This window comes from Miniopterus natalensis, chromosome 1 (genome assembly GCF_054644295.1).
Source record: "Miniopterus natalensis isolate mMinNat1 chromosome 1, mMinNat1.hap1, whole genome shotgun sequence".
Classification (NCBI taxonomy): Eukaryota; Metazoa; Chordata; class Mammalia; order Chiroptera; family Miniopteridae; genus Miniopterus; species Miniopterus natalensis.
In genome coordinates, this window is record NC_142081.1 from 45,823,723 (window position 1) to 45,836,220 (window position 12,498).

The window sequence follows — 12,498 nt, forward strand, 5'->3', positions numbered from 1 at the left end:
CCTCACAGAGGCCCCAGGCTTTGTCTCCTTTTCTCTGTGAACAGCGCTTGTGTGTAGACTTCTAGACTTTAAATTATAGGAAGAAAAATAAAGATGTTCATGTCTGCTGACTAGTAATATCTCCTAAGGAAATAATTCACAGAAGACAAAAAATACTGAGATGTTTATTTTCGTCCTGTGTGATCAAAGAAAGATTGGAGAGATCTGTCTGTACTTGGCCAGCTTACAGGATCTATGAGAAATGGTGACATAGCTCAGTAATTATATAAATATAGCTAATTAGAGGAGAGGAAATGTGTTTTTCACAAATAAATTCCTGTTAAATTGACAACAACCCTGAAATAGCATTAAACATGGAGACCATGAGATACAAGGACCTGGAGAGATATTAATTTAAACTTTCCACAGCCTTTAACAAAGCTCCATACTGCAGTCTTTAAAAAATGTATTGTGAAATATACATATATGTATGTATACACACACACAGACACAAATACACACGCACGAGTGCACACACATATACACATATCATCAATCCTGGCTCTGCTTTGGCAGGAAAACGCCGAGCTCATGAAGCTTCATGATGGGGAAAAGTGTGTGGTTTTGTGATTTAGCATAAGAGCAGCAGATGAGTTTCACTGCAGCAAGTACAGTCTAATGTCACTATGACACAATGTGGAAGTAGAGCAAATTATAGGGCACAGATGAGATAGCTCAGAATCACCCTGGTGCAGACCTCTCCCACCTAGACTAAAACAGCACTCCCAACTGATGTCTCCATCTCTGCTTTGGCCCCTTGTGACCCATTTCCAACTGCAATCAAGGCCACTGAATAAAATTATGTATCTTCATCTATACATATGAGATTATATCACTTTATCTGCTTAAAATCTTCCAATGGCTCCTTACTGCTCTAGTGATGGAAACAGAAAGTCTTGGCTGTGGTCTACAAGGCCCTGCAAGCTGGCCCGCCTCCTCTCCAGCCTCACATCTCTGTTCCAGCCACCTTGGCTATATTGCAGTTTCAGTATGCCCCATTTTCCCCAAGATAGGCTATTCCATCCCGCATGTTCTTACCTCCCTCTTTACCCAGTGAATTCCACTCAGTCTTCAACTCTTACTTCAAACACCGCCTCCTCAGGATGGCCCCACAGCCAGGCCTCTGTCATTCACTCTCACAGCACCACTGGATTAGTTTCCCGTGGCTGCTGTGACAAGTGACCACAAACTTGGTGGCTAAAAATAATGCATTTATCTTCTTATAGTTCTGAAGGCCAGAGGTCTGGAATAAAGTCTAGGTGTGCGCAGAGGTGGTGCCGTCTGGGGGCTCTGCGAGGAGAATCATTTTCTTGCCCTTTTCAGCATGTGGCCCCTTCCTCCACCGTCGAAGTGCATCACTCCAATCTCAGCTTCCATTCGCACGGTCTTCTCTCTGACTGACCTTCCTGCCTCCCTCTCATACAGACTCTAAGGGTGGCATCGGGTTTGCCCAAATAATCCAGGGTAATTTATCCACTTCAAATCTTAATCACGTGTGCAAAGTCCCTTTTTGCCATGCAAGGTACCATATTCACAGGGGTTACGTGGTGATATCTGAGGGACCATTACTCAGCCTGCCATACCATGTCCCTTTCCTTCAAAGCACTTACCACCACTAGTAATAATACAGCAAGTGCTTATTGTAGTCACTATTTAACTCATGCTCATCAACCCCCTAGACTGTAAACTACACAAGGGTAAGAACAGTGTTCCTCTTCATTACTGATCCTCAGCGCCTCGGCCAGAGCTCAACTATTTATTGAATGAGTGGATAGATGGATTATTATCCAGCCACAAAAAACAAAAATTAGGAAGGTGAAGTGACAGCATGCTGCATGGGAACTTTTCCTTTGAACTTCCAGTACTGTCTTCACTTTGTTTAAGCAATAAACAAAAACCAAGAGGAAAAAAATGTAGTATTAAATAAGTTCATAAAGAACTTATACCAAAAAGCAAGTTTATAAGTTGATTACTTACTTAGTGTCCAAAAGCTGAAGCTGGTGGTTACTATCTCTGTGGGACATCTTCAGTTTGGTGCTCTGCTCTGATATTGACAAGTCCACTCTGTTCAAAAGCTGAGAAATCTGGAAAAGAGACTTTGTTTGGAATATCACATCCAACCTTTCCAGAGGTCATTTCAGAAAACATTAAGTAAGCTGTATTCTAGACAAACGGCATGAAGACTCGGCCTAATTTAATATATTCAGTTAGGGCTTCACCTCATCTTTCCACTTCCATTTTCTTTCATAGCACCCATCAAAAATCAAGACCAGCCCTAGCCGGTTTGGCTCAGAGTGTTGACTGAAGGGTCCCGGGTTTGATTCCAGCCAAGGGCATGTACCTCGGTTGCAGGCTCAATCCCAGGGGGTGGTTGGGCGCATGTGGGAGGCAACCAATCAACGTGTCTCTCTCACATCAATGTGTTTCTCCCCCCACACGCACTCTCTCTGAAAAGCAACAGAAAAAATATTCTCAGTGAGGATTAAAAAAATAAAATCAAGACCAGCAGCACTTCCAAAATGTTCACGAGGCACTGAGCACTGAACTTCACAGTTCTCTGACAAGCAAGCCCAGTTTCTGCCCAGGAACACTACTTCCACCTGCTGGCACAAGATATAGTCACTTTTATCACTGCTCATCACAGAGAATGAAATTCTCATCACTTACAAAATCCATTAAGGTCCCAGATTTACCTCCATTATGGTTTAGTCACCAGAAAATATAATTGTAAATTACATCCCTCCTTCTCCTTTCTCCCACTACCTACCCATATCCCTTGTCTTTTTACTAACATTTAACATAAAACTAGTACTATATGGAATGTCTTATTTTCTGCACTTAGGATGTTCAATGTTCCTTACTTAAAGGTTCATGGAATAGGGGACATCGACAATAGTGTCAACAATTAAAACACACACACACAAATGATTCACAGAACAAGTATTCATCACATCCAGAACAAAGAAAAAGTATCTCTCTTTGTATGGATTTCTATATGTATTATACTTGGCTTAGCAATCAGAAAGCTTAATATTTCCTCGGCACTTATTTTTTGATATAATAATCCTATCCTCGCTCATTCTTTGATAAAAAGTGGTGGACTTGTCATCTTACTCTCCTTTTCATGGTTATAATATCTGTTTTCCACAAAAGCAGATCTAGATACTTACTGGATGCCGTTAGGACACAAGTATTTTTAATCCAGCAAGCTGACCAGATGCCCCGTTTTCCTGGCCTAGTCCCTTTTTAAAGGAAGGTGAGCAAGTAGAGCGCATACTGTGGGGAGAGTCCTCGAAAGACAGGCCCCGTTATGGCAAAGGGAAAGTTTTAAGAGGCCAAGAAACAAACTGAAATGCCAAGAATCTTGCCTTGTGAAATTAATCTGTGACTTTCAAGGTGGAATACTCTAAAAATTCACTAGCCGGCCTATCCTCCAGCTGTGTCCTAATTTCCTCCCACACGCAGACGACGGGATGCGGTGGCACCTGCGGTGAGTCCCCGAGACGCAGCCACCTGTTCCCGCACCCGAGGCCGGGGCGACTGGCGTGTACAGGAACGCTCATCGCTCACCCGTGCGAGAGGTAGTTTTGGAGTTATGATTTAGAATTTCTTCAACGTATTAATTGTTTTAAGAATGAGGGGGAAAGAACCCTTGAAATTAGGACTGTACCGAAAAATCTCGGTGGTTTGGTTGCCACACTCCTGACGCGCCCGCCCCTCCAGCGACGTGGGAGAAAGGCAGACGCGAAGGAAAGAGCCGGGGCCCACGGCAGGTGCCCTCGCGAGTTCCTCCTGCGACACAGTCGCGCTATTCGAGCTAAGAACAACGACCGCTTTCAAAAGGCTGCCTGAAACAGGCCGTACCTGCCCCTCTGCGTCCTTGATTTTCGTTTCCAGGATAAGTTTGGCAGCTTGCTGTTCTTTGTTCAGGTGCTGAAGCCCCTCGTAGGTCGATTTGTGCTCTGCGGAGAGTCTGGCTATGCTGGCGTCACATCTGAGCAGGCAAACAGCAAAGCTAATTCTCATTAAAGTTTAGAAACAAGTGCTAAGGCTTCCTCACACACCATAAAATGCATGACCCCGCTCGAAGAGACTGCGTCGTGAGTCATTCTTTTTAACAGAGGTTCAGATGGATTCAGAGAGCTGCCCTCATTATGGTTTTTAAGTTAAACCACAGGGATGTGCTTAATAAGACTACACATGTAACCATCAAAGGAGCCAAAGGTTTTATAATGCTCACGACTACAAAATCGTATGAGCAGTGAGAGCCCAACTACAAAATGCTTAGAGAGGATGAGGATGTGGTCTGTCGCTCTCTAGAACCGCCTCTGCCCTTTCAAGTGTGGGGCCTCTTTGAATTTTGGAGGCAATTTCTACCACATTTGAAAAGCTCCTCTTAATCTTTTACCAAATCACCCAGAAGGCTGTATGCTTTGAGGGTGGCCCAGAGCATAGGAAGGCCCTGCAGCTAGTCCAAGTTGTCAGGAAAGCGGCTCTGCCCCTTGGGCCTTACAACCTGGCAGTTCCAGTGGTGCTCAAAGCATGAGTGACAGATAATCTGTGTATTAGCCTCTGTCTAGACCTAACAGGAGAGTCACAGAATGGACCTCGAGGGGTTTCGAGCAAAGTCATCCCCTGCCCCAACACAATCAGTCCTGCCTTGAGAAGTAGCTGCTGGCTTGTTACTGGGCACTGGTGGAGACTGCATGCCAAATCCTGGGACATTAAGTAACCGTGCCATCTGGGCAGTCCATCGTGAACACCATGCCATACAGGTGGGCACTGAGCGGCACTCCATCTTCAAGGCGACATCAAGCTCGAACAAGTCGTAAAGGCATGAGCAAACTGCAGGAGGCCAGACCCCCATGGCATCTTGTCCTGCTACCAACTTTCCTTCAACTCACACCTGTGGCCTCTTGAGTCTTTTGGTGACCAAGTGGACTGAGGGGGAAAAAGTCAGGCCTGACTTACAGATGGTCACACCCAATAGGTTGGCATCTTCTAGAAGACCACTGACACTTAAAGCCCACTCAGGAGAGGTCCTGAGGGTATTACAGAAGGGAAACCCTCATAGTTGGCAGAACTTTAAATAGTGTAACTGGGAGTTCATTTTGCCTAGAATAGGAGGTAGCCAGGCATTCATGGGGATTAACTAATAGCGAGAGATTTAGGAAGAACATATTGGCAGATGTGACAAGGGGAAGCAATTATATGAGTGGGTCACTCAGAACTGACACAGCGTTCTTGCTCCTTGTGAATGCTTTCTGTATATCATCGGGGCAGAAGCCCCAAAACCGCACCTCCCAGACTCCCTTACTGGCACGGTTATGATTTAGATCCCACCAGTGGGAGGCACTTATGTAAGATTTGAAGTAGAAGAGAAGGGGAGGCGCTTATTCATCTCTGGCAGCAGGGGGCAGACAGACACACTGGGAAACTGCTGGTGAGGTTTACAGCCTGAAGGTCATTTACTTCCATGCTGCAGGCGGCTAAGGTGACCAATGGCCCCTTTCTGTGATCCTCACACTTCCTGTTTTCCTGAAAGCCATTAAGTTCCCTGCAGTCGGCTTCTCCAAATCTTCCAATGATCTTGCAAGCTGTGATTTTCTGTATTAAATCTCTTCCTGCTAAAACACATAGCATGTTTTCTGTTTTCTTGAGTGAACCTTGATGCATATAGTCATTAAAATATAACAAGAAAGCATGCAAAATATTAACCAACTATCTTGAGTCATGTGTGATTTTTCTTTTTTTTTCATTCTTTCCTAAATTGTACAACTTTTCTGCAATAAATACGTATAACTTTTATAGTCAGAAAAAAAAATTACACAAAGGAAATATTTTGATCAGCAGCCATGTACAAAGAATATGTTATAATTTTATGGAATAAGCACTATCCCACCATCTTTGCCTGGGCCCTCATGAAGCAGAAATGAGGCTGGAGTACAAGGAAGCCAGAGCTAGACACATGTGGGTTTATGACACTGTCATGAAAGTCAAGTCAGGCTCAAGGCAACATACAGTAGAAGTGAAGAGGCTGTGGTTGGAACCCCAAGCCAAAATTCATTCATCCACTCAGTAAGTATTTGTAGAATGTCTACTATACAAAATACAGTATAGCTGGAACTTTCTCTCTCCAGTACATACACTATACTATCTAGAAATTTAAAGGAAACTTTTATGCCACCACTATGAAAATGTTATTCACCTAATGTGTGTATTTTCCTATTATTGATGGAGATTACACTGGACACCTACTCATTATCCCTCTGGTTCAGACAAACAAGCTCAGAAGATTATTTGAGAAATTGCAGAACAAGTCATTATAAATACACACAAAGAACAAGCCGATGGCCAGTCACACTTCCAGTAAATCAGCAGCCTACAATCATCCTAAAAGCCTTGGGGATGTATTCTTTAAGATGCATATCTGCACTGAGGCCTGAACAAGGTTTATGAACTTTTCCCTAAATGACTTAGATATTGAAGAGTCTCATTCTCTAAATCACATATTTGCAATCAACAATTAAAAACAGCATACTAATTAACAAAAGTTAAATTATACCCCTCCAGAAGCTAGAGAAAATAACATATTATAGGTCTATAGTTTATAAGTTATAAATAAAGATTAGAGAGCATGCTAGTGCTTGATAGGCTTTCTAATAAGCTATAATATTTAACCAATTTACTAATTACCTTGTATTAAAATGTTGCAAATAGAAACTACTACCTGGTCTGTTAGTTAAGCCTGGTGGACAACACGCATGCCCTTATATTGGCTCCCTCCTGAAAATCTATCAAGATGACACCAGACGAATAATAATTTTTTTTTAAAGTATAAACCCAAAGGACAAAAAGGAATGGGAGAAAGTGGACAGCAGACAGATTGTAGAGAAGACAGAGCAGAGCATATGTTTTGCTATAGCTGGTGTGAGAGGCTTGCTGGGGCTCTATATCTAAAAACCAATAGTGGTGAGAAGAAATTTTAGTTCCCATAGGGCAAGAAAGGCAAGAACTGGCTCCACTTACGTCCAGGGAAACTGAAACCAGAGACCTGAGTGGGGTTCCACCAGCTATGGAAAGCATAAAACAAAACAAAAAAATGCGATCAAATAAATTTAAAATAAATATATTTAAGATACTAAGAAATAACAAAGATAGATTAACATCTATCAAGAGAATACTAAGTTAGTAAACAAAAACGGGCAGAGATGAAAGAAGAACAAGTGTATAGAAAATTTGAAATCCTGGGAATAAACTACAGGGTTGTCTTAATAGACCAGACAAACTCTAGACTGGACATGATAGGAGATACAATCAGTGAATTAGAAGACAGTGGCAAGGAGCTCACTCAAAATGCAGCAAAACAGACGAGAGGTTCAAAACATGAAAAATAGTTATGAAACAAGGAGGACTAACATAAGTCAAGGAGGGGTAGAGAAATTACAAAAGAAGGAAAGGGCCCTGGCCGGTGTGGCTCAGCTGGTTGAACACCGTCCCACGCACTGAGAAGCCAGCAGTTCGATTCCCGGTCAGGGCACGTGCCCCGGTGGCAGGCTCCGGACCCAGTAGGGGGCGTGCAGGAGGCAGCCGATCGATGTTTCTCTCCCCCGTCCCTCCTCTCTCTCTAAAATCAACAACATATTTAATTTTTAAAAAAGGAAGAAAATGGAAAGAATGACAGACACGATATTTGAGGTGTGAGTGCTGGCAATTTCATAAAACTGAAGAAAGACATGAGTTTTAAAGTATTTAAGGAATATGAACTGGGATAAGTAAAAATAAATAGAGCATGGTGAGGTTCAGATAACCTATGATACAGATAAATCTTAAATGCTACCAGAGACTAAAGACTGGTAATCGATCAAAGACTGAGTGTAAGATAGAACACAACAGATACCAGAAGACAATAGCTATCGTGAGATGTTGGAGAAAGATCTCTTTTAAGAATTTAGGAAAAATAGCCTATCCTCCAAGAATAAGTGCAAAATAAAGATAAAGACAGTTTCACACATACAAAGATTAAGAAATGCATTGCCCACAGTCCATATGGAAGGAGTCACTAAAAAATGTACTTCAGTAAAATTAAAATCACACTGTTAGGTAATTGTTTTGCTGTAAATCATTATATTACTACAACGATAAATTATTATTTTACAACAATGTATGAGAAAAAGTCGAAGAGGACAGACACCAAATTGTCAACATTAGTTACCTCTAAAGAGTAAAACAGCTGGAGCTGGTGAGCCTTCGTGTTTCATTTTATATATTTCATCGCATGCCTGACTGTTCATAACCAGCACATATCACGTGCGTATTTCTAAATAAAGGGGTAGGGTGGGCAGGGAAAGCAGAGAGAGGCTGTGGGATACCAAAGCTCTCATCAGAAAACATACACAGTGACATCAACTTGTGGTTTTTTATGTCAAAAATAATGTTATTCTTACTCTCAAATATTTCAGAAATAAATTTTATATATGAAAGAATAAGTAAATGGGGCAAAATGTTAACAAATGGTAAGTCTTGCATATTTTTAATAAGTTTGAAATTATATACATAAATATTTACATACATATAAAATAATAATATATATGTAGAAGGAGAAAGTAATATTGCTATTTCAGCTAGTATTGAATTAAAGACATCATTCTTGTCTTTTCAAAATAACGCTCATAAAAGACAGCCTCAGCACGCTAACGTAGCCACATGCATGTTCAATAACTTTAAACAAGAATTTGCAATGAGTTTGATCAGTTGTCCTATCTCATCCTTGATGTTTTATAGTACAGATTCCCAATGTTCCCTTTTCCAGTCTTCTGGCAGCTATTTCCCAGGTACACTTCCTAGCTGTGGCCGTCAGGTGGCAGAACGGCTCTATCGCTTGGCCAACGGGGTCCCAAGGGTCTAGCAACAGGGATGACTGGGGCAAATGCTTCAGCAGAACTGCTCCTGTAGCTTGTGGCATGGTGGCATTGCACACCAGAAGCAATGACATTTAAAACATTTTCTCATCTTCCATATTATAATAATTAATATTATGTATGTGTGTGCATACATACAGTGTCCTAAAAAATGTATACACACTTTAACAGCTGAATGTATGCAGTTAAATGTATACACACTTTAACAGCTGTAGATTCTATTACATTTTGAAAATGAAATGTATTCCACCTTTATCATTAATCAAAGTGTGAATACATTTTTGGGGGATACCATATGTATACACACACACACACATAATTATTGTATATATACATCATTAAGCCCATAAGTGCTGGTACTAATTTAATTGAATCAGATCATAGAGCAATTTATGTTCTAGGGCACTGTCAAAAACAGCACAGCAATATGCCAGCAATTAGTGGAGCCTAAGATTTGGGTGTGGTACCTACAGAGGCAGACAGCTTAATAAAAGATCAGGGAAAGAAACAAAGAGCCTTGCTGAAACCACTATCATCGCAAGGTGACTTTGTACCTTCTGAGAAGTGACATGTGAGGCTTCATATTGCGGGGGAAATTGGCATCACTAAAATAGTCCGGCCAAGTCATTAAACAAACAACAACAAAAACAAACCTGACTGTGTGTGTCCGTATACCAGATTGCAACAATATATTACCTAAAATGTCCAGTTACTAACAAAAATTCTAAGACATACAAAGAAACAGGAAAATGTGAACTATACACAGGGGGAAAGAGCAGACAGAAGAAGCTGCCTGTAAGAGAGCAGATGTCTTATTTAAAAGACAACAACTTGCCCAGCCAGTGTGGCTCAGCGGTTGAGCATCCACCTATGAACCGGGAGGTCAGGGTTCGATTCCCGGTCAGGCCACATGCCTGGGGTGCAGGCTCCATCCCCAGTAGGGGGCATACAAGAGGCAGCTGATCACTGACTCTCATCATTGATGTTTCTCTCTCTCCCTCTCTCTGAAACCAATAAAAACATATTTTAAAAATTCATGATGATGATAGATGATGATAGATAGATAGATAGATAGATAGATAGATAGATAGATAGATGAGAGAGAGAGAGAGAGAGAGAGAGAGAGAGAGAGAGAAGACAAACTTGCCCTTGCCCGTGTGGCTCGTCTTGGTTGGGCATCTTCCGGTGCACTGACAGGCTGCCAGTTGCTGGTTTGATTCCCAGTCAGAGCACATGCCCAGGTTTTGGGCTTGATCACCAGTAGGGGGCGATGTTTCTCTCTCTTTCTCTCTCTCTCTCTCCCCCCCCCAAAAACAATAAAAACATCTTTTTAAAAAAAGACGAAACTCAAAGCAGCCATTATAACTATAGGGTAACCAAAGAAATAAAAGAAGCTTGCTTTAAAAACTAAAGGAAGGTATAATGACAAGGTCTTATTAAATAGAGAATATCAATAAAGACATAGAAATATTTTTTTAAAATATGAACCCAATGAAGAAATGAGAAGAAAAAAAAACAGAACGGGAAACTTTTTTCAAATATCTGATAAGAGAACTGCATCTGGAATATATAAAGAACTCCTACCACTCAATACTAAAGAGACAAATAACCCAATTTAAAAATGGGCAAAGAATCTGAATAAACAGTTCTGCAAAGCAGTGAAACAAATCACCAATTAAGCACATTAAATGATGTTCAACACCATTAGTCATTAGTCAAGGGAAATGCAAATCAAAGCCACAAGATGCCACTTCACACCCACTAGGTTGGCTATAATAAAAAACGACAGAGACGGGCAGGAGCGGATGGGCAGAAACCGGAGCCCTCAGGGCTGCTGCTGGCAGGCAGCCGGGCGGCCACTTTGGAAGCAGCCTGGCTGTTCTCACCCTCAAAAGGTTGAATATAGAGCTGCCATACTACTCAACAATTACACTGCTAGGTACAGATACGCAAGAGAAATGAAAACATAACGACCACACAAAGCTGCGAATGTTCAGAACAGCATTGTTTGTGATAGCCAAAAATCTTTAATCTGATGATGTCCAATTTATCTGTGGTTTTTCCCTTGTTCTTGGCTTGCTTACCTTGCAGGAACTTGTGCATCTGCCTTAGTATACAGATAATTCTCTAAGGCCACTGAGTCTTGGAAAAATTAAGAAGACAGGGCAAAAATGGACCAAATATTCCAGTAAGAATAGGAAAGCTAAACGCCCTGAGCTCTGCTCTAGGGATAAATGGAAACTTGGAGAAAGTCTTTTTTAGCGAGGGTAAGAGTGTCTCTCATCGCCATGGCAAATTTGCCTTTGCCCCTCCGAGCTGGATCTACAGGGGAGGTGTCAGGGCCTGTTTCCTATCAATTACATCACCAATGGATCCAAAACACTACGAAATAAATCTGCAATAATCTAGCAGCCTAGTAATTTAAGAATATCACTTAAAAAGTTCATTCATATTCCTTCAAAACAATAACATAGCCAATGCAAGAAAGCCAAAAGTTTGCCAAAGAATTTTTATTTCACATGAGTTTATTTCAACAATTAAAGTCTCATTAACACGATAGGGGAAAGACAAATATAAAACAAAGCAAAAGCATGTGGTACTCACAACACACTTTTTATTGTTTCAGAGTAAAAGTATTTCTTACAGAGAAGGAACAAGATGTGTAAAGCAGTTAATAAGAAACTGCAGGGGAAAAAATGTAAAATTTCTGAAAGTATTTCAAAATAACTTCTCTATTTTGTAATTAGAACAATGATCGTTTCACTCTGCTGCCCTGAGATAACAATAGCTCCCATTTGCTGTATGTTCGTGCCATCCCATGCACTGCACTAAGCCTCTTACGTGGATGGCCTCACTGAATCTTCATCTGCAACAAAAGTCACCCAGAAGATCCTCAAAGTTCCCCTGAAGTGCCTACCCTGCCCTGCAGCTCTGAAGTTCTTCTAACTTGTCCCTGTTCTGATAGCTATAACAGAGCTGGGTTTCTTTTAAACCAATTTTCACAGAAAGGATTCAAGTTTTTTTCTACCCTATTACAGTGATGTTCTAGATCATTCTTTCATCCAAACAAACATTTATTATCAACTGTTTTCCAGGGACTGTTCTCAGACACTTGAGCTACAAAAATAAAAGATGGTGCTTCTCCCCAAGACAGTGAAGACAATAGAGAGACTGAATAAAAACAGAGAATGCTCAGGAGAGTAGGGTATCAGGGAAGACTTCCTGGAGGAGGTGACATTTGAGCAGCATTTTAAAGGCTGACTAGAAGTTAGAAAAGAAGAAGGAAAGGCATGCTGTGTACAAGAACAGCATGTGCAAAGGTACTGACATAAGAAGCATGGCCCATTCAGGAAATACAAGCAGCTGATCACCGCTGAAAGGTGCAGTGCAAGGGTAAAGAGAGGCGAGGTCAGCGGGGTTTCTGTCCCGAAAGGTCATACAAAGGAGACTGGAGTTCACTCAGATGAGGGTAGAAAACCACACAAGAGCTGTCAACCAGGCCTCCACTCAATCTCTGCTCTTAGACTGCTGTTCACCC

The 12,498-nt window shown here is 41.4% G+C and overlaps 1 protein-coding gene across 2 annotated transcripts in view; it reads right to left on the minus strand.

Moving 5' to 3' along the window:
- Positions 1–12,498, minus strand: part of FAM81A (family with sequence similarity 81 member A) — a 40,533-nt gene that overhangs the window by 11,545 nt on the left and 16,490 nt on the right. For both annotated transcript variants that reach the window (XM_087814532.1, XM_016208513.2), the window contains exons 4-5: positions 3,904–4,033; positions 2,017–2,123 (exon numbers count right to left, since the gene is read on the minus strand). In XM_087814532.1, the coding sequence (XP_087670658.1) occupies positions 2,017–2,123; positions 3,904–4,033 (237 nt within the window). The remainder of the gene's footprint in view (positions 1–2,016; positions 2,124–3,903; positions 4,034–12,498) is intronic.